Genomic DNA, 23,337 nt, shown 5'->3' with positions numbered 1-23,337 from the left:
AACTCCCTTGTAGAAGCACCAAACAAGCCCAGTGAGAACCGCAACAGGCAACTGTTTATTGTCTTTAGTGTTCCCTGCTGGGCTCGGCTTGCACACCAACATATGTCCACGATCACGCTTGCATCTGCCATCGGATCCCTCCGCGTGTTTTGCGTGTCTGCGTATTCCCGGGACAACCTGGGGTCTTGCCTCACTGGAATTCAAACCACATTTCATTACATGTACAAGGACGTGTTTGTCTGGCTCTGCTCAATCATCGGCAAACATGCGCGACTCTAACATTTTTACGACCGCGGGGCCATTGTAATCAACGCGAGACTGTTGTACCTTCGAAATGCTTGCATGCACACGAACAATTTGAAAATTAAAAGCTGCCAGGTGAATTCAAGTGTTAGCATGAAAGCGGCGAAACGGGCAACAGGCCGCCGCAAGCTCCATGGTGTGGCTGTTCAACACTTAGAGCAATATACATTACAATTTTAATAGCTGCACGTGTTCAATTGAATCAATTTTTGTTAATGTGTGAAGTAAAGCTCACAAAGCTGTGGCCGACAATATATTCGCAGCGTGTAGCCTCAACAACAAGGCATAGATTTCTACATCCTTCCCTAATTGATTGAATATCATGGAGCTTGACGGTGAACGTGCGTTTGCATAATATCTCGGGTGAAATATGGAGTTATTGTGGATTGTGACGGCAGGAAAATAAGTTGATTAAATGGGTTTCAAGATTCCGATGGGAACTGTGCCGTATTTGGTTGAGAGGGAGGTGAGGAGTGAACGGCACTGTTTAGAGAGAGGATGAAGAATGTGCATGGACAAGAAATATTCAAAGAGCAGGAAACCATGTCTCACAACTGGAAATGTAAAATAAAATAAGAGGCCTGATATCCTGCTGGTGGTGGCAATTTTTCAACCCTTTCTCACAGAAAATGAAAAATGATTCTTCTGCAGTGATGATCATTTCAAGGATGAGGTTTTATTCCCCAACGTCACATGTAGCGAAAGAGTTATGGGACTAAGATCTCGAATAGCAGGCATTAACTTGCATGGTCACTCACACTAATGTGGGCTTTTGACAAAAGATCTAAAATAAGGCTGCGAGGCCAAACAGTGGACATGAAACATCAGTTAGTGGTTGAAATGTTCTCATCAAAATATATCAACACAGCATTCACAGTTTTCTTTTCATGGTGAGTGAAATCAAATGTTTACATGAAGCGCTCATGGGAAGAGTCTATTTTACCCGTACGGCCACTTTATTAGGGAATTGTAGGAGTAGAGGACTGCAGCCTTGCGTGTTGTTTGGAAAAATACCCAGGCAGCTTGCTTCCCGTATTTAAAAAAGGGTTTTGGTGACCACGGAACATTTGGCAGTTCACCACAAGCGCAAAATGAATCACTCTTAATCAGTCTAATTGTCTGAGTCACTCATCTGATGTCTACCCAAGTAAATATGCTTTTTAATTACGTAGGACGCACTGCCGACTGAATGTTCAAAAACGGCAACCACAAAAATCGGTTGCAAGGCATCGCAAAGTATCACAAGGGACGATCCAAGCATTGAGGGTTAGTTTTGTAATTCAATTTTAATTCATTTAATTAATTAGTTGTCCAACTAGTTTTTTATGCTGGAGCCTATCCTACCGTTCAGGTAAGCGGCAGGGTCCACCTTGACCTTTTTTTGTTTTCCTCAAACTGTCAGTTGCATCATGCTCAGAGAGGCCTTACGGAACTTCTGCCAGCATTTGGAAATATTCTTTTTGCCTCTGCTTCCATGTGTATCCCCATGTGGAGAACCACCACACGCTGACGTTTGCTGGTCAGTCGTACAAATCCCACCAAGTCTCTTAGCCCCCATTGATGCATTTATCTCTCCGAGCCGCCGCGTTCTATAATCCTATTACTAAAGCTGTGAACTTTCTGCTGGTGCTGTTAGTTCAGTAACACACTCGTATTAGACTCGCAGTGTGTACAGTGTGTATGTGAAGTCATATGCATTGTTGTGTTAAGTGTTTAAGGCTATTAATAGACCCTTTAAGGCTATTAATATGTCACCATGCCTCTTATTTCTCAGCATGGAGAGATGAGCGAGTCTAAATCCTCTTTTCAGGAGTTTAGTTTTCAGTAGTAATTGCAACAATCACCACTAGATGGCAGATGTGTCTTAGTTCATACGCTAACTCTCCCATAGTACGTGGTTAGCCTATTTATTTATTTATTTATTCATTCATTTATAATTCTAGGCATATAGTTTGCTTCCAATCCTTTGTTGGATTAAGATCCTGGATCTTGTGTACATGAATTCAAAATGTGTCATCCAAAAAAAGAAAGCTGTCCATATTTAAAATCCTCTGTGACACCCCCCTCTCCCCCAGTAGCACTGATGAAAAATTGTGGGCCATCATTTAAATCGCCCGTCCCGATCAAAGTTGTACAAACAAACCTAGCCACACTTTAGCTACAAACATTGATCAAAGCCTTTGGCTCATTGATTGTAGCTGTAACAAATGCTTAAATCTTGGCTGAGGTCGTAGCGCCCTTGCATATGCGGCTTTCCCGACTCTCTGGCACGACTCATTACTTTTCTGTTGCGCACTCTGACAGGCTGGCGCAGGGACTGTTCTTTACAATTGCTGATCTGCATATGCAGGACCGCTCTGTGCACCGTCCGTACACGTCTCCCATCAAATATAGATGGAGCCTGTATTTTTCCGCAGCGCAGATTGCGGAGCTATCGCTGAAAGCCGTGTCTCGTCCTTTCCAAATAGTTAATTGTAGTGGCTGGCACAGCGCTGTAGAATTAAGTCATTAACCGACACATGCCAACACTGACACACATCTACACAGGTAGTTTGGTGATAAAGTGCCAACAATGGGATAAATTGACTTCCTATGTGTGGTTACCATAGCAACTGTCCAAAAAACAATTACCTCAGGGACATTTACACGAGCTGTTTCAAATGCCATGTTTATAGTCTCGCTGTGATCCGTAATGTGCTAAGAGGGACTTGTAAATGGTGTTTGGCCATCGCATCGATCTGTTGAAGAGGAAGTCTGCTGATTATTACTTTTTTATTTTATCATGCCCTCCCAGTACATCCCTTTAATATCAACCGTCATTCCTTTCTTGTTAGTTCTCACGGCACACCTTTTGGATATGAGGAGTTTAATATTGTATACTCGAACTATTCACTGAGCTTAACCATGCAGGTCGTTACGGTGAGTAATGTATAACTGTCAGGGTTTTGTACCATAAAAATCATTCTTTATGCTAATGGACGCCGTCTCACCAATGGTCATATATTGCATCTCAAACACACGACTGCATCGTTACTGCATTTTGTAATCCCAGAAGAGTAATGAGGAAGAGTGATTCTCTTTTGTGTGTTGGATGTTGGCAATGTGTGTGTGTGTGTATTTGTTGGACAAACTGCAATAAGCATTGACAGTTGAGGTTTGACTGAAGAATCTTTTATTGCTTCCCTTAAGCTACGTCCTCTCATGTGACATCTGGGAGTGTACTTGGAGAGTACAAGTTTCTATGTTTAGAATTGAATTGCACATTTATGAGGTGTTTCGAAAAAGTTCCAGGATTGGTGTCGCGAAAGTGTGAATTAAGGGGCTCGTCATTCAGTACTCTTTTGACAACTTGGGTGACATCAAGATGAGCTGTGGAGGCTCCCGGAGCAAAATCCTTCTCGTAATGGATGAAGGTGTGGCTGTTAAGGCTAGGAAAGTACGTTCGGCACTAGCGGTAATACCGCACTGCTCATGCAGCTCGCATGTCGCCACATAAAATCAGCTCACATATAAACGACTCCATGTGCTCCTAAGCAGCTCCTCCGTGTCGTCTTCTCTTTGTCTGCTTGCCGCAGCCTTTCCGCCCGACCGTCATTTATCCACGTCACTGACACGCCATCATTTCCTTTCTCCAGGCGGGGCCGAGAGTCGGGATGCTGCGGTCTCATCTCTGACAAAGACCGATGGGAGAATGAGAAAAAGCGATTTGTATAAAATCTCTTTACGATTGTGCAGTTGATGTCTAGTTTTGATGGTTAAAATCTGTAGTGTGACAAAAATGATCAGTGATTAGTTCACACTTTGGCTTTCAAGTCCAAATAATAACAACTGGAGGAGTTGCTGCTGACTCATTATCAATCCATTAACATTTAGTTATGTTTATTAATATTGTTTAAAAGCTGGAACGTCATTTTCTGCTTTGAAGGACCACTTGTAGTTTTTTTTCCTTTCCAAAATACACTTCCGGCGCCGAGTCGACCCGAAATTAAAAATAGGAGATATCAAATCAGTTTACGTAGGTTCTTTGGGTGCGTCTACCAAAAAATGCCAGGCATTGTTAATAGAAGTTTATTCATGATCTTATCAACAAGGGCTTTCTAACATGTCTTAAAAACATCCAATCCCTGTTTTCGCTGTTGTAAGCAAAGACGACGAAACTGCATGCACAGCACAGGTAGGTCAAAGTTCACATTCACATACTCACACATTCCCTCGGGTAAGCAGCATCTTCCCAGCTAATTCTGCGTTCTCGTCTTAAAGCTTGTGCACATCTTGGTGTGGGCGTGATTCACTCTGCCGACAGATGTGGAGTTAATCTGCGAGTGTGACTTAATGTTTGTGCGGAGGAGTAATTTATTCCCTTCACAAGTATTTGCTAGCTGTTGAGCTCTTAAATAGAATGCAGACACTCGAACCCGACAAATAGGAAAGTTGTCATCATTCTCTAAACAAGAACTGCAACTCGTGTTCAGCTCTATTAATTACTTTTTTAAAATGCATTTATTTATTTATTTATTTATTTATTTATTTATTTTTCCTGAAGAGCGTCACCATGGACAGTACGGTGTCACACTGTTTAGCACGTCCGCCTCACAGTTCAGAGGTGCAGTGTTCGATTCCAGTTCCAGCATTCCTAGTTGGAGTTTGCATGTTCTGTCTTCCCTTTCTGTTCCTTTTGTTGCACAGATGTTACAATTCCCTGTAGCTATTGTCTTGCTCGACACTTTTATGGCGCCACAGCACTTCCTAACCCCAAATTGTACCCAGAAGGTTATTTAGTTACCCTTCACAACTTAACTGGTAAATCACTGGCCCGTATGGAACCAAACTGTTCGATCCCAGCTAGTGTCTATACTCATGTGTCAGTGTGTGAACTTATTACAGTAATCCCCGTGTGAATATGTTAGCGCTCATCCTTATCTCGTGAACATTTTGTTCGGCTTTGCCATTGTCCCTAATTAGCTCGGGCTTTACGTAATCGCTCACACTCATAGCCACACGCAAGGCGGATTAGTGCTTGCCCATCATCAATTAAGTCAGACAACATAACTGGAAGGGATTTACAGATGGGCTGCGTGAGGTCTTACAAAGAAGGAGTGAAGGTGAGAAAAAGAGAAGTTTCAGAAAAAAAACTGAGTGGGAGTAGGAGTGAATCTGGATGTCATTCCAAAGTTCTGCAAAGTCATTTTCATCAGCAATATGCCAGGCTTGATTCTCCTGCGTTGTTGTGTTGTGTTTGGCAGCGTCGTTTCACTTAATGGGCAGATTTTGACTCCAGCTGCCACATTCACTCGCTCTCTCTCGTCTCATTTTGTCCTCCCACCGACTTTATCTGCATATGCTTTCTCTTGCTGCAGCATTTGCATTGATTACTGTTTTGCACTTGTTTGGATGGATGGAAACACGGATACAGGCTGATATAATACAAAATGCAAATGTTTGCTATTATGTCTGATTTCCTTAATGTTCTCCAAAGGAAAGTGTCAAAAAGAGATTTCTTAGCTACATTGTGTTTACCCATACAACTCAGGTAAACAAACAGTTATGCCGCTGCTTTTTAGCAAGGATGCAAAACAGTTTTAGAATCATGAAAACAAAGACTAAACTTTTCACCGTTGGCACTAAACTGACATGAATATTTTATTGACAGCTACTCTTCTACATCTTCATTATTGTAGTTCACGAGGATTGTTGAATAGCACACCCTTAAAAGCCTACCTACTTGTTTTGAATCTAATCCCCCGGCCTTGACTGAGGTCTCCACTTGACTGAGTGGGCTTTTAAATTTTTCACAGCGGGGTCTTTGACCTGAGTTGCTCATCGCAGAGGTTGCCAAACAACCACTGGTCTTTTCAACACCGTCCATGTAAACATCATCATAGCCTTCTGTATTCAGTTATTAACCTCTCGATAAGCATGTCAGGTTTGTGATTTCGTGCCAATGAAGATGTGAATAAAATATTATCTAATTCGCTGTTCATGGTCAAATTCGTCAGCGGGGGTCAAATCTTTATTTGCGGATCACACAGACATTCTGAGAACTGAGCCGCTTTGCGTCGTTCCTCCTACAAATTCCGCTACTTAAAAATGATGCTGGAGCATCATCAGCATCACTTGACAACATGTGTTGCATGTTATTTTTGTCCAGATTTGTTTCTGATTCTTTTTATTAGACACACAAATCCAGAAATTACTGTTCTTCATTTTACATTAATATTCAAATGTGTAACACCATTTGTATGATTCCCATTTACATGTTCCTGCCGTAACAGGCGCCCAATTTGGCAATACACGCCGCCACTCAGCCAAGACTACAACCAACAAGTCTGGTTCCATCCAAATGGGACGTCATCCTCAGACCAACAGCAATAAATTTATCTAATTAGTCATATTTCATCTCATTAGTTTGATTAGCCCAAAAATCATAAACCGCAAATTTTTGTTTTATTTGGAACGTGGATGCCAAACCTGGCAATCTCGGTGTGATGACCAAAAGGTTTTACAGCTAATTTATGACGCTTTCATTTGCATGCTTTTAGATTTGCTGCTAATTGGGTTTGTTGTTGGGTTACAGCCAGGCCAGCTGTCGACGTTCTCTACGTGAAAGCCGAGCCTACAGATTGCTGGTTTGGAGCTCGAGATGGAGTATTTATCTTTGAATCTCACTTACTGGAGCCTAGTCATGATGTTACATCACGATATCACTTTGTAGTATCAAAACAATTTCTCCTCCTAACAGCTCACTTCCTCTTCTAAGTGCACATTATGTCGCATTCCCACGAGAAACTACGACTTTACTAACTAAAGGAAATGTCTAGGATTGTGCGTATATTTTGTCCTGAAGTTTCTCTTAATTCTCCTTTAACAGTGTATGTGTGTGAGACATCTTTTCTTGCCCCTTTTATATCGACCCAGTCTTGCAGAGCACACTAGGTGTCGTCAGCACTTTTTCTGATCCAAAGCCAGCAGGACGAGATAGTGAGATGAATGGAGTATTGCACAGATGGATAGAAAGCCATGTCTAACTTTATTTGTGTGTGTGTGTGTGTGTGCTGGCCACAACACATTTCTGATGAATGAAGAATAAATTTGTTTGATGAAAGTGAACTAAACGCGGTTGGGGAAGATGAAAAGCGGAAGGACAAACACTCTAGCACCAATGTCCCTGTGGGGTGGGATATCTAACATGGTGTAATTACAGTAGGGAGCGCTTCTAATTGACTCCTGCCGCGAAGCCCCTGAGTCTGCAGTGTGTTTGTGTGAGAGGGAGCGAGATAATCCCCCCTTGAGAGAAGATGCTTTAATAAACAACTGCTGCTTCAGTGAAAATCACATTTGCGATGCATTGCTAATGTATCTCCGTTAGGGCGTATTGTTTTTTGTTTAATGAATACAAATGTTTCTTCCTGCATGGCTGTTCACAATTGTATGCGCCATTAGTCATCACATTGGGTCAATGGCTAGTTTTTCCACATTGACTAGAGCCAAGCCTGATTTTCAGTTTTCCCCGGTTAAAGGTCAAGCAATCATTGATGCGTCCTTTTGGGATTTTAGTCAACAGAAACTAATGACCGTATTCCTGTTAAGCGCAACACTGGAGGAATCTGAGCAATTCCTTTAGATGAATTAAAATCAAAGTTTTAAAATTCATTTTAAGAAACACCTTACTCTGACCATGTGACCAGTTGGATTAATACACATAGACCTTTTAGTTCAACACCAAATTCCTTCTGCATGTACTGTATACGCCTTGATACGTCAAGAGCGATTATTTTGATCAATGCTTCTCCTAAAACTTTGGGTAAGGTCAAAGTTCATTGCGTTGGTATGTATCAGATGGTTATGAGTATTCAAGTGCATCATCCGTGGTGTCATTTGACCATGGGCAAACCAATTTTGAAACTCATAGTGACGATCAGACTGAGATGGAACGAGCACAAGTGAGTAACATGACAGATGGAGAGGCAGGTGCTACCATGTATTAGTTTTTCCCTTGCTTGCACATTAACACACATATAAACACTTTGTGGTGTCGTCCTTGCTGGTCAAGGGTATCTCCTCGCTTCACAGCTACTCTTTGGTAACATTTTCTCTCTCATCAATCAAGGTCATCCGTGATGATGAAAGGCAAGAAAAAAATGGACCCAATTGAAGCTCATTAAATCATTTTATTTGAAGCAGGGATATAAAATTAAAAGCCCCCTTTCCCGTCTGCGTGGGCGGTTCCCCGCACTCAAAGCGCTTATCTGACATCTCACAGATTAGTTTGCGATCGTTTATTCCGCACGGCAATTTTTGCTCAGCACGCCCATCCCCCAAGTTCTTTAGCTCCCTTCCTCCTCCTCGTCCTTTCATCATGCCGTGCAGAGTGCTTATTGAAGGCCTTCACCTCTCTGAAGGAATCCGCAATGAGCTGATGAAGGGTAGAGCTTGAGGGGAACAGGGGAGAATGAGAAAGATAAGTGCAGTTAGGCGATTTGCTATTGATGTTTTTTTTTTAAACCAGGTCCAAGCATGTTGAGCAGATACGGTAAAAACGACACAAACCGTTGCTAGTTTCTTGTTTGGCTACCGTATTCATCATTACCATATGCACGGAACAAAAAAAGTGGTCTGTTGTGGATTTGTCGACCAGCTATGGGAAATTGAGCTTCAAAAGGACTTTTACTCATTACTCCTCATTCTTCTTCTTGTTTGTTTCCACTTGCTCCTGATTCTTGTTGCTTTTGGTAAGACCAACAGTTCCCAAGGCAACTTCAAAATAAAACACCCGCATCCATCCGGGCAGACTTGAGCATGCTTGACACGTTCACGCGCACTTACCCCGGCATTCCTAGGGGTGTCTGGGATTAACCTGCCGGGGCAATTGTACAGCTGTTGTGCGTGAGCTCCACTGAGCAGGAAAGAAAAGGATCTTCTCGGATGTGGTGCAACCGACAACACACATATACACAAGTTGCTCCTGTGTGGGCTGTTTTGCTCATGTTTTATTGCTAGGCGCTCTGTATTGGGAGCTCTACCACTTGACAGGCAGTGTCATTACGTTGACAAAGACACGAGATGGTGACTAAGACATAGAGTCTTTGTTTTCCAGAAGAGGATTGGGGCTGTGACTCTGGTGCGGAGACTGGGGGATTATTCTTCTAACCACTGCTAGCGAAAGGTCTAAGCCCTCCCTGCAGGTGTGTGTGTTTGCGTGTGTGAGTGTGAGCCATATTTCCTGAAGCAAGATCATCTAGTCCTCTCTTTTTTCTTTTCCCTTGCTTTATTTTGACACCACTATAATATTCTGCAGTGACAGGATCAACTAGAATGTCTTTGCTTTCGTATGAAGTACAAACTGTACCTTCCTTTTGGAAACATGACCAGAGCAGATTTGATGTAGAATAGATATTTTCTTCCAGTCTGCGGCATGTGGAGCGCCATTTTTTAGGACAGTAAATCAGATTCTGTTAAGACAACACAGCGGGTGGTCGGAAAATGTTGAAAGGAGAAAATTGATTGAATTCTGACATTTGCCCGTCCATTCATCATGCGTATTCTGTACAGCTTATTCTTATTAATGTCACGGGTGAGCTGGATGTTGGTTTAGAAGCAAAACCAACTGTAGCCCTAAAAATGTCTGCATTTCAGCCTACAAATAAAACGAAAAAGATTTACAATATGGCCATCTCGGTCTGCGTTTTCCCAATTTTACTGCTCAGTGGAATCAAAGCGGTGAGCAGTTTCTCTGAACTATCAGACCTGTTGGAGTTCCAGGAAGCTTTTTTCCAGTCCTACTGTTGTAAAACCATAAAACCAAACAAACATAATGAAGGGGCACAGGGCAAGATGTTGCCAATATTGTTTTCATTCAGATTTTAGATTTCCCATACTCATCCCTTTAAATACAGCTTTCATTTTCTTCTCCTTCATGCCTCCCTCCCTCACTCTCGATCATTTTCTGTTCATCACACCCTGCATCTGTTTTCACACTCTAGCCAATCTCCTCTCTGCCCATAGGGCTCACCGTTTGTTCCTGTGACAAAAATATCATCTGTGACTTTCCACTAATTAACAGTCGTGTGGGTGTGTGTGGAGTAAGAGTGTGTGTCCCTCCCAGGGTAACAATCAGTGAGAGCTTAGTTCTATTTGTTGCATTTGTTCTGCGGAGTTTAATAAGCCAACTTTGAATAGATAAATGAATTATTGAATAGCATGAATTTTGGATGTGATAGCACCACCATAGAACAAAACTCGCATTGCGGATTTATAAATAATGCACATTTGCTTATTTACTTAGTTGCACAATAGTCGCTGCTTGTAAAGTAAAATTTAAAAACACTCATGTTTTGTTTTCAAACCTTGAAGACGTTCAACCATTGCATAATATTACAATTGTCATTGCTTTAATGTCAGTCTAGCATCAACGACTCGCATTGTAAGAAGCTTTTGTCACATAGTTGCACACTTAAAAAGATGGATGAAAGCAATTTTCATTGTTTGGACTCACATAATGTTTACACTGCACGGTCACCCCCAAGCATCCCACTCGGATGATTTTAAACCACTGTGCTTATGATCCTAACATATTTAAAGGGTATTAACATGCATTTAAAAATGGCAGCCCTTCATATTTGCATACTCACTTTGACATATAATAGTAACACAATATTCCAACAGTTAAACTGAACCATAAAACATTTTTTGCAAAGCTCATTTTTTGCCAATGTTTGGTTTCCCAACTTCAATGTAGTCTTTGTCACAACTAAAGTGTGCTCAGTTATCGTTTGGAGTTATTTGTATCACTCAAGTCACTCCTCAGTTAATTCTCAAATTGCTTGTCTCCACACTAATGACAGAGGTTGAATTGCGAGTCTCTCTTGTGTGAAGGACACTCAGGTTGGTGAGTGTCATGTTATGAGTTCTCAAGGGAATCGAGTCCAAACGATGGTTATCTTATCAACATATGTCTTTTGATCTTCTTTACCTTGTCTGGCACTTTAACGGACAGCGAAAGAATTTCATTGTACAATTTGTTCTAGAAAGGTGCTTTCCTTTTGTGCATATGACATTAAACGCTTTAAATTTTGAATCATGAATTTAAAAAGTCATCGCATATTCGGTAGTAACCTGACAGCTCAGGTTGCCGGTACTTTGAAATACATAACAGAGTGGTGCAGAAACACTCACTCAAATCCCCTTTTTTTTGTAGTCAAGATTTCCTTTACCCATTAGAAAGTTCCTCAGCACACCACTGCCTTGGTGATTTTAACGAATGTCTTTTTCTGTTTTGAGTTCAATGGAGTGTGACCGCAGTTCATAAATCGTGTCGCATACAAAGGTCAAAAAAAGTGAGGCTGTTGTAGATGGAAGGCGAAATCCACTGCTTGCAAAATAACAGTGTAAGAAGGCCAGAATAGTATGCCCTTCTCACTTAATTCATTACTCCATTTGACAGGTATCTAATGAGTTTTTGGTCCCAGTCGCTAGTTTTCATGTCTTTCTCATGCAGAGCCGTGTTCATTTTTTTTTCTTCTCTTCAAATAAAGCAGATTATAGATAAATGCAGATTTGTCGACCTCTTGATTGACAGACAACTCCCATGGCAAATGGGCTCATCAAATTAGAGGTTGGCTGAGCACATTCATTGGAAAACTCAAGGATACTGACAGACTCGGCGTCAAGATAACAGTCTTTGCAGTCAGCATCATTTTTATCTACAGTTAAACAAAGAAGTGAACCTATTAGTCGCTGGGAGAAGGCATTAGTGCTCGTGCTATTAGTTTTGGGAGATACTGTAATTATAGTTATGCAAACCCGGGATGAGAGAGTGTGTCATTATTATAATGATATCTTAATTATGACTATGCATTAATTTGTCTGTCTGCACATTTAAAATGTCCTTGAGCAATGGTAGGAAAATGTCAATCATTCAATTGTGGAGTTGTGTGAGAGCAAAAGGTCTGTGTGGGTGTAGTTTAGCTTCCCAGAGGTGGTGTCATGTTGGTCTTTGTTAGACCACAAATTAATTGAGGCTAATCTCTATTGGTGGAGTGATTGACTCACCTGACCAGACCTGGGGAGCGGTGATAGTGTGTATGTGAGTGGAAATGCTTGTCTTTATTTGTGATCTGCCTCCAAGTGACTGACGACAAATGCTGGCTGTTGTCTGAATTTTACGTAGTCAGCTGGGATTGGCTCTGACCTCTCTCAATACTTAGTGTATTTTACCTTACTTTAATTGATTTGAGGCATGATTAATCATTTTTTTAATCATTATTATGCCCATCACTCTAAAATATATATATATATTTTTTGTGTATAGTTTTGAATCCTTGTAATTTATTTAGTTTTCACAAAAACACTAAATAAGAAACAATAAGACGGACTATGGCGCAAAGTTACAAAGTTATTGAAACTTGGTACAATTGATTGAAAAAAATCCCAAATTAAGTATTAATTTAATCATATAAAATACATTGAAATAGCTGCATAATAAGGGTAGATGAAGAAGAATCTTTTTTAAAAGCTGAATATTTTTAACTTCTTCAAATATGCCTTGAGGCAATCTTTGTCTTTTCAGATATATCCTGAAAATCCTTCTTCCAGGTTTCAGCCTCCTTTGTAAATCATCCTTATTGGAAGTGGGAAAAGGGACTAGTGTTTGCACTTCATATATCAGCTGCAATTCAATCGCACCGAGGCTGGATATGTTGTGTATGTTTTGTAGCGACGGGATCGTGTCACGGATGCGTACTGAAGATGCAAGAGACTGAGTGCTGCCTTTGGATTTAATGAAAGAGCTTTTCATTCAGACAACACGGCAGCAGTCATGCAGAAGAATAAGATTACCTAATAGAACGCTGCTTTCAAAACAATAACATCTTTACATTATCTTCAGTCATATCTCATACTTCTCAATTGTATCTTTCCCTGGACACGCTAAGGCTGTGCACACATACTTCTTTTGAAGGTTCATATTTTCCAGGAAATATCAACATGATGGGAAGATGCATTTGTAGAATACCGCAAGCTCGCTCGCACACAGCCTTGATAATGATATTCAGAATGTGACCTTTAGGAGGATAGTCTGATTATGTGGGATCATGTTAACATAATTAGTAACACAATTAGGTGAAAGGCTTTGAACTTATCTATATGGTTTGGGCGTTAACCTATATTAGACATATATGGGCAGAAACGTGACTAAGAATGAATGAGTGATAAACTGCTCGTTTAGATTTATGCGTTTACAGTGTTTGTGTGTGGTCGTTTGTTCATCCGTGTGTGTGTGTGTGTGTGTATGTGGCTCGTTCAGCTTGCAGTGTTTGTGTGTGGCCGTTCGTTCATCCATGTGTGTGTGTGTGTGTGTGTGTATATGTGGCTCGTTCAGCTTGCAGTGTTTGCGTGTGGCCGTTCGTTCATCCGTGTGTGTGTATGTATGTGTGTGTGTGTGTGTGTATTTGTCTCATTCAGCCAATGGTAAGTACCAAGTTGACGAAACATGGCAGTTTTCTTTTCCTGTTTATTCTTTGAGATGATTCAGTATCAACATGGGAATGAGTCCTTCGAGAGCAAGACGGGGGCAATCTTATGTTCTGTCAGATATGCCCCAGGCCAAGTGATGTTGAGTAATATCTTTGTGTATTTGCTCATAAATAATAATCAGTGTTTAATGTACCTTATGTTTACTGTTACATTACTGTGTTACGTTAAGAAGCTTTATTGTGAAGGATGTTTTCATCACTCACTTGACACATTTGTGAGTGTCGAAACAATTGAGCCACTTATAGATAAAACAAACAAAACGCTCCACTCTGAGTCCCTTGTTGAAGCTGACCGTTTCTTTTGAATAAACTGGAAATAATACACACAAAAAAAGCCAAAGTGATAATATTGGCCCAAATATGTTACAGTGACATTCATTCCAGAGCTATTTCAAGAAATAAAAGCAGAATTCAAAGTTATTTATAGAGACAGCAAAAATAATGTGCTTATTTTGGAACTGCGGCCCAATTAGAATGACAGGAAGTCAACACAACTGAGAGAGCAAGTCATTAACGATGATTAAAATAAAAAAAAAATAAAAAAGCTTTGTTGTGGCTCAGCAACAGCATACAAGAAGGATGGCTTAATGATGATTTGTTTTGTTGTTTATGGGTATGTTAGTATGTCTTTGGAGGGAAGAGAAAGCAATGATTAAGTCATAAATACTTTATCGGAGCATTATTAGAGCGCTCGCACATGCCACACACAACCGCTCGTCGTGTCTAATGGCCTTTGTAGTGTTTGTCAAATTGACAGGAAGTAGGTCTGCTTCCCAGTTCCAGTCCCATTAAAGACATAAAACATCCACCCGCGAGTTCTTTGAACAGACATGACAGAAGCGAGCAAAGAGACATGAGACGACTCTCTATCGCTTCTCAGCATCCCCAACCCACATCTAGTTACTACTTAGAAGTGGGACACCCATATGCGGCTCCCGAACGTCAATAACGCGATGTTAATCCGCTCATTTACCGCTGCGTGAATACTTTTTCGTAATGCATCAAATTGGAGAAAACAAGCTAAAACCACCCTTTGGGGAGTAGTGATGAATGCTTTAAAGGTTTACAAAATATCGAACGACAGACTTGCAAGATTAGATTTATGTTCCAGAACAGCCTGAGTATACTTGTAAGCACATTTAAGCTCTCTTCCCATTAATCAGTACAGTATAGTTCAGCTAAATAACAAACATATTTTGCATTTTTTTTTCCTGAACTGGTCAAGGAATGGTCACCCATTGACGAGTGTCAACCACCTGATCACTGAATTGAGGTTTTTGTTAAAGTTTGATTTCTGAATTGTGGGCCCTGAAGAGCGCTTGACTTCCATGATGTTCCACATAGTACAAATTGAAACTCAACTTCAAAGATGTGTCATTACTGCTTTAAAAAACGTCGACTGTGACAATTTTCAGAACCTGCTGAATAAGGTCAAAAAAGGTATCAAATGCAGGGAAATGTGACATTTAGTATTTTCTTCCCCCTCGGTGCGTGACATTTTCGAGCCGGAATGCCCCCACTTCTCCCATTTTCCACTCCACAGGCTTCTCACCACACCCTTCACTTTGTTATTCATCTGTCTTTCTTCCGTCTCGCATCCATCATTTTTTCACCTAGTATTAAGAGCACATATATTTCGAGTGCCGGACACAGCAATGCGTTCCAGACACAATGCGGGATAGTGAAGGCACTGTGTAATGATGTCTATTGTGAACAGCAACTCAAATTCTACCAGGCACATCAATGCGCAATGAAAACCTGCTGCTATGAATATGCGCTTTATTGTTTTCTCGGGGATCCTTTTTTTTCATTGTAAACAATGTACATACATATATTGAGTTAAGATGGACTGATAAGAGCCCCCCCAGATGCCTCATAGAGGATCCTCTCCACTGTTGTCAATCTTTACAAAGTCACACTAGAGGCTTGTAAGTGTTTTTATTAATACTGAGGTGGATGCGTAAATGGATCAGCTGCAAGTGTTGGGAAAATAATGTCAACGACCAAGTTTTAGAAATGTCCTATTTTATCAAGATATTCATCGCCAGCTTTGATTGGCTGCAATTAAATTTACGATATGTTAATGATTGTGGTTGGCAGCACTTAATTTCTTGGCCCTCCTCTTTACGGACTCCTTGCCCGCATTCAGTTCTGCACCTCGGATTTTGCTTTGTATTCAAGATTATGGTTGATTGATCAGAAGATGTAATGTTTTCTTGAACTGATTTCCTTGAAGTTAAAAAAAATTCCAGCATAAAATTGTCTTCTTTTTTTTTATCTGCATATAACATTTGGCAAGGTAAAACCCAATAAAGGGTTTGAAGGTGCCAAAGTCTGTTTGAAAATGATCAAAACAAACGATGAAAAGAATATTTTGTTTCCTGAAGCAATTTAGTCGAATCTTGTTCCTTTTCTTTATCTTCTTGTTTCACCCTGTTCTTGTCCTTCAGGTGACGTGTAATTGTTTCACCATAAGTGACGGAGAACTGCAAGAGATTGGAGTTGGGTTGTATCCCAGGTAACACACACACACGCATGCACAAAGGGCCTCATGTGTAGAATGCCTAACTAACTAGCTTCAGCTCCGATATAACTCCTAATTTTCTTAGAGCTGACTTTCGTACCACACACAAAACATTAGCATCAAATTCAAATGCATTCTGAAGTTAGCAGCCAATTGACAGCAACCAAAACGACCCCTCATACCCTTTGCCCACTCGCTTGCGGATGCACCCGTACGCCCATTTTCTTGACAGTCTTTTGAAGTCCACATAACTGAGGATATAACGTTATTTTCCCTCTGAGGAGAAAAGTTGAAAACTTGACAGCTTGTGTTGAGGGTTAGGACACATGGAGATCTACTCGAGGTTGGACTCCAACTGCTGTGACTCAACACACAGCAAGGGGCGACACGTTGTAATCCCAGTATCAAAACGAAGGAATTGGCCCTCTCTGGCATGTTGGAGCTTCTACACACACACACGCGCACACACACACTGCAGGTATCCCAGCCAGATTATCTGGCCAGTGTTGAGATATCAGATGGTCACAGTAGTTTTATCACAGCTCAGCCAAACCATGTGTGCCGGTGTGTGTGTGTGCGTTGTCCATTAAAGATGGGCCTGTTGTCGGGATGGTCCCCTGCCTATTCATATTTTGTGTTGCCTAGCAACCATGGTTTCACCCAGGAAAGAAGGATTACATGGGTAAGGCTCTGTTCATTATTCCTGTCCTACAGTCTACCCCCAAAGAGTGAGTTTCAAGTGATCACACTATGGACCCGAAAGACAGAGCACACTTTCTGTACTCTGAATTTAACTTATTACATCATTCTCTGAATCAGATAATAGCACGCTAACTCATTTACTGTCCATCCAATATGTTACTCCAGGAACCTCACAAAAAAAATCATACAATCCCATCTTTTTTCATAGCCTGCTACTAAATGGGCTGACAAAAATAAAAAAATCTTGCTCCGTAAAGGTCTGTATCTTGTACTCGGTGAATGCTTTTAAGGCAAATTGTTACAGACATGTTTAAATATCATAAACAGTGTGTCCAAATTTAACCTTTGATATCTTTAACCTTTAAATATCAGGCAAGAGTTCTGATAAACAAAAAGTGGCATTTAGCGTGCAGCTGTCTCGTAATAGTAAACTAGCTCTTGAAAATATTTCTCAGGAAGCCTTTTTTTATGTTTAGCTATGTGGCCACCATGTAAAGCAACAGTTAAGTTTCGAGGAGTGCCAGCGCACACTGGTAATGCTCGTTGTCGTTTAGTTCATTCATCTAATTAGTATGCTAAGGAGATGCCGCTTAATCAGATAAAAGCATTGTGTGGATCCCTTGATTCCTAGTTGATATTCAACCTGGATCGCCACTATTGTAGGTTGTAGAACAAAGCCAGCAGGTTGCAGATGGCTTTACAAAGGTACACACACAAACACACACAAACACACACACATACATGCAAGGAATACAATAATGAGAGCAATAATCAAGGTGTTTCAAATTCACTCTGCGTAATATTTATTCCAGTCATCCGATAATCAGTTTACTGACAGCATAAAAAAAAAAGCAGTGTAAAAAAAACTCCTTAGGAAGTCAATCAAGTGTTTTTGTTTTTTTGTTGACACTGTTTTGAAATGTGACTATGCATATGGGAAATAAGCTTTTGTTTTGACAGAAATGGAGTAAATGTCTCTTGGCTTGCTTGTGTGCACTAGTAGCAACTTCGAATAGACAGATTGAAAAATAAAGAGTGACATTTGTCATGTTGGAAGCATAGCGCTCATCTTGACCCAAATGTGTATTTGTCTGCATTTCATCAACTTGTTCATTGACTTTATGGATCATTTGAGCCTTCAGTCTTTTGCCATCCATCAGAATCATGGACCAAGAAGTGCATCCATAAATGCCTGAAAACAATTTATAGTTTGTTTTTTTAGTGGAAACAATTAAAAGAGCTCCATCTTTCCTAACATTGTCTAAATGAGCAGTTGCTTCCTCAGCATAGTGAATTTAGTGACATGATGACTGCAAGCGGGCTAAAATGGCTAATAAAACTGGGGCAGCTTGTCACAGAAGTGGAAATGGATAGCCTACATTAAAGGTCAGTCCACTTTTATTGAGACTGGCCCTCATACTGGACATTTATACAACCAATAAATGGACTTAACTTTACACTCACCACACTGCTACAGTCACAACTACTTAGAGTTGCCCAGTGGCACCATCCTCTCGTTCCTGTTGAAAAAAAAAAACATAGGAAAACAAACTTTGTTTATTTTATACTGAAGATGTAAAGAAGATGTCACTAGCGCATGGCTTATCTCCTATTCCCCCTCAAACCATCTCTCCTCACTCTTCACATCCCCCCTCCCACGTCATGATGTCACCTCAGTTTATCGCTGCTGAACCACGACTGCAGGCCAAATTGTGTGATGGTGTTTGAAGGAACAAAGCTACACCTGAGAGCTGTTCGGGATATCAAACCGGCAGAGGAGGTACTGAGTGCACAAGAGCACAAAAATACTCCACAGAGTCACTGAGCTCTGGAATGAAGGAAATATCTGCACAATGTTGAATTGAATGTTTTTGTTTTCTGTGTTTAGCTAACCATTAGTTACATAGAGACGCTGTCGTTGACGGAAGAACGTCAGAAACAGCTGGAGGACCAATATCATTTCACATGCCACTGCCAGAAATGTGACTCTCAAGACACAGTAAGACTTTAAAATATTCAGCTGTGGATGGAATTTTGCACTATCACTAACTGTTAGTTAAAATTTGGCCCAATCATCCCAAAAGCACGATGTTCTTTGTTGTTTTGGGGCCGGAAATCCCTCTTTGAATGAAGTCCAAAATGTTCCACCATCTTGGATACGTAAACTGTTTAGAAAAAAACAAACAAAAAAACACCCACTAGCTATGTTACTCTTACCCGAGCGTATCAGAGCAGAACACTCTCATTTTTCGGTGTCTCCTGCTTGCTTCCTCTCTGTCACACTCGCTGGCCATCTGCCTTCTCTTCTGACTGACTGCCTTCTAGGAAAAAATAACCAAAAAGCTTCCACCTGCCCTTTTCTTTTTCATCTGTCTGATCCCCTCCTTGGATTATAGTGTCTCACCATCTCATTCTTACCCTGACTTGCGCTATCATCCATTGTATTGTCATGCAACATGCATGCACTTTAAAGTATCTTCCATGCGCCCACGTGCACCCTCAGACTTTATTTAATCCGCCTTTGTTCTGCCCGCGACGGTACATAACGGCTTTTTGTCACGCCGCCGCTCTCTTTAATCTTCCGATGATGATGGCAGGCTGCTGGGTTGTGACCCAGAGTTGACATCGAACCTTGTGTGTATATGCTCAAGGTGCTTTTGTGTGCACACATAAAATACTGTAACCCACAGTGCTTATAAAATAGCTTTTTGCAGTTTTATGATATTGGTGCAAGCTTTCAAGGTTTCAGACGAGTGAAAGCAACCTTTGACGTCCTTGCGTCTCCGCCAACGTGCCACTGATTGTGTTAAAAAAGAAAAATTGGGTTAGCCTTGGCAGTTGCTAACAGATATTTGTCCTCCATGAGGATGAATTTTAAGTTTTTGCTAGTTCATGGCCTGTTGGCTAGTTTGTCTTAAGTTACATATTCTTTTGACAAACTCCAAAGCTTGCCTTTTGCATGACTAGATTGGTCACAAATACTTCTTACATATTCTTCAATGTTAGATCCACTTAATGCTTTATAAAAAGTCATCCTGCAAGAGTTTTGTTTCCTCTCTTTTCCAGGGCAGACTCATGCAGTCTGGTGAACAGACAACATGGCTAAAGTTGAAGGAGGCTTTACCCAAATTAGAAGAAATGAAGGCAGCCTCAGGTATCTTTTAGCACCATGATGTTAATTCATTAACAGTTCCTTTCAGTTAAATTCGGCTCCTCTTAAATCCAAGCATTCCAATCCAGTAGCAATAGTTTCTTGCTCTCTCAAATAATTCTTCAGATTGGCAAAGCCTTCGAGAGAGTTGTACACGTCTTTTATCAACCGAGGGTGCTGACTTGCCTGATGAAAACCTCTACAAGCTCCGATTGACCGATATGGCTCTGGATTGTGCCGTTCACCTCGCTCAATGGGAAGAAGCCACAAAACACGGGGGGAGGACACTTCCAGTTTACAGGTGAGAAGAAGCGCAGTGTTTATATATGTTATGAGATTTTTTGGTTTGACACAGCAGTGCCGAACAACAAAAATGTTCACCTAAAAAAATATTTTTGTTTTATGTACTGGAGATTTTGCGTTAGAGAGAGAAATACTTGGTTGTGCTGGGTCATGATGCGTTGAAGTCAAGCAAATAATTCAGTTTCTTATCTGTGGTTATCATCACATATTTTCTCTTCTTTGTATCACTGGTACATTGTTGTGGTAGCGTCACCAAAAAAACACAAAAGCCAAAGAAAAAGAAAATCTTAACATCCCAAGATCTTAAAATAGGAGCTGGAACGAAAACCAGTTGGAAAGTGTGTGTTGTGACGGTCTTTAAACTTGCTCCAGTTGCTGCAGCAACTCAACGTCTCTCTCCATCTTCCATCCTTCCCACATTCTGTGTTCCTTTCTTCCATTTTGACTTTTTCCACCATTTTCACTTTAGAATTTAGAGGCATTGTTCTGCTGCAGAATATCTCCACAGTACAAATATTTTCTCGCTTTAAACGGGGAGCCTTGTGTCCATATTTCACATGATACCATGTTTTCTATTTTGTTTTATACTTGGAAGACAATATTGCGCAAACAATGTAGAAACGGAGCGAATATCATGCAAATGTATTCCATTTGGTCTTTTGCAAGAATGAATGTACGTCGTTGCTCATTTAAATTAAAGCTGCATTCATTATAGCTTTGGCCAGAATACAAAACACAATTACGCAGACTATAACTAATCTCTTCTCCGCATTTGCATTCACAAAGATAATCCTTGCTTTCCTCGCACAAACATCTCGAGAATTCTATTTTCCACTGGATTTCCCTGGAAATGCATGCGTGCCTCCTTCCACAAGTGTCAACGTCTACTCGGTGCCCTCTTCTCATTCTCGTAGCCCAGAGCTGTGGCCTTCTAACGAGCTGCCTTCCACATAAACCTATTTACTCCCCGGGGAGGAAAATAAAGGGGGGGAACCGTAATGAAATAATTGTAATCACTGCCAGTATGTGCATACAAAGATGAAACATAATTGGAGTTTCTTCTGCATGTGTGTTTATTTGCTCGACGTGGCCGCTTGACTCGCCGTCTCGCTAATTAAATCAATATTGTAACTTGTTATTATTCATTCAGCAGTAAGACTGATTTAGTCTTTGAACTTCCTGTTTAATGATGGCGTTCCTAACAGGGACAGGGAGGAATTTGGTAATTGCTTGGCTCTGCGATTATCAGCTAGTTAGCCTTGAAGGTAAAAACATTTGGCTTGTTTGTGAAATTAATATAAAACGGTGTTGCTGTATTCAATTATAGAGCATTTACGCTCATGTTATTTAATTATTATTAATTACGACATAAAAACACGTCACTGGTGGGTTTGGCTTTATTTCACAAGCAAAGGATTCAGATGAATGTTGCCCGCAATGTCGACTCTTAACAGTGTCACCAAGCTTCTGTAAGGTGCCCATGACCTGACACAATATTGTCAAAGGGCTTCTCTTGACCTACAAAAGAATTCTGCCAGTATCCAGTTTGCACTGTTGTTGTTCAGCCTCATATTCTTTAGAATCAAATAAGTCCCATTCAAGCTGCTGCACTGAATTCACACCCGCAGCTATAGCGGAGATTGAGCAGACCCTAGAGAGAGTTTTTAGTCTCACTCGACTGCATCTGGAGCATTTTCTTGCGGCTTTAGCGAGGTTACATCGAATCATTTGGCATGGATAATCAAGACAGTGCCTGGTCGGGGGACAGAGGAGGAAATGGAAGGGAAGGCTTATGAGGGAAGACTGCAGGAGAGGGGAGAAGGCAGAGTGTCACCCACTTTAATCCCTGCAACTAGCTGCACAAATTCAAATGAAAAGGAGGCGAGCAGGGAGCATGATAGTAGAGAAAAAATAGAGGACAAATACTCAGGCTCAAAAAATGTTCCTGCATTAAGGCTGGTGTGTATAAATTATGAAACCACAATTTCCCATTATATATCATGATTCATTTATTTATGCACAGTTGTACTGTACATGTGTGTTGGTGTGAAAGAACGGATCTGGGCTGTGTTTGACACCGTTAAACAAATTCAGATTAATTCCCAGGTAAACAAGCCAAATGTTGCATCGTGCATGCTTGCCATCTTTCACGTGTTCAAAGTGAATGCTAACAGTATGCAAATTCTTCTGTTGCAGCTGTTCAGAAATAAATCCATGAGAGATGCAACAAATGTAAACTATATGGCTAAAATAATTAACAATTGTAGACTATAATTTCTTGTTGCAGCTTCTCAAGGTCATATTTGCTTTAATCCAATTCGCTCTTCTTGCCTTGAAGACTTTACTACCCTGATCCCCATCCCGTCCACGGAGTCCAGCTAATGAGAGTTGCAAAGCTGCAGCATTATTTGGAGCGCATTCAAGATGCACTGGACACTTTCAAACAGGTTTGTACGACAACTGTAGATTAAAAAAAAGTAAAGATTTGTAGTAAGTTTTTAGTTCATCCTGACATTTCACCCAAAAGTCAAATCGCCCTGACCTTTAGTTTGTTTTGAAAATGACTAACTGAAAGTGTTTCCTTATCTGTCCACCAGGCCTTTGAAATCCTCAAGATCACCCATGGAATTGATCACCGCTTGGTGACTGATTTGTTGGTCAAGATGGAAGAATGTCGCTTAGAGATTAATCGATAACTCAACTTGATGTAATTGAAGGCAAGCTGTAAAAAGTTTCTCTTTCTTTGAACATCTTGATGTCATGAGGGCTCCAAGTTTGTTTGCAAAACCTGACAACAAATACAGTTCAAATCCGTTTGTATGAGA

At 40.7% G+C, this 23,337-nt stretch overlaps 1 protein-coding gene across 1 annotated transcript in view; it reads left to right on the top strand.

The window, feature by feature from the left end:
• The window catches only part of smyd3 (SET and MYND domain containing 3), a 30,500-nt gene extending 7,163 nt beyond the window's left edge, over positions 1-23,337 (top strand). The window contains exons 6-12 of the mRNA XM_061276137.1: positions 16,283-16,350; positions 18,736-18,838; positions 18,947-19,057; positions 20,125-20,212; positions 20,336-20,510; positions 22,851-22,959; positions 23,110-23,337. Coding sequence (XP_061132121.1) covers positions 16,283-16,350; positions 18,736-18,838; positions 18,947-19,057; positions 20,125-20,212; positions 20,336-20,510; positions 22,851-22,959; positions 23,110-23,208 — 753 coding nt within the window. The 3' untranslated portion in view covers positions 23,209-23,337. The remainder of the gene's footprint in view (positions 1-16,282; positions 16,351-18,735; positions 18,839-18,946; positions 19,058-20,124; positions 20,213-20,335; positions 20,511-22,850; positions 22,960-23,109) is intronic.

The sequence above is a fragment of the Syngnathus typhle genome, linkage group LG4, assembly GCF_033458585.1.
Source record: "Syngnathus typhle isolate RoL2023-S1 ecotype Sweden linkage group LG4, RoL_Styp_1.0, whole genome shotgun sequence".
In the NCBI taxonomy this organism is placed as follows: domain Eukaryota; kingdom Metazoa; phylum Chordata; class Actinopteri; order Syngnathiformes; family Syngnathidae; genus Syngnathus; species Syngnathus typhle.
This window is presented reverse-complemented; position numbering and strand designations above follow the sequence as displayed.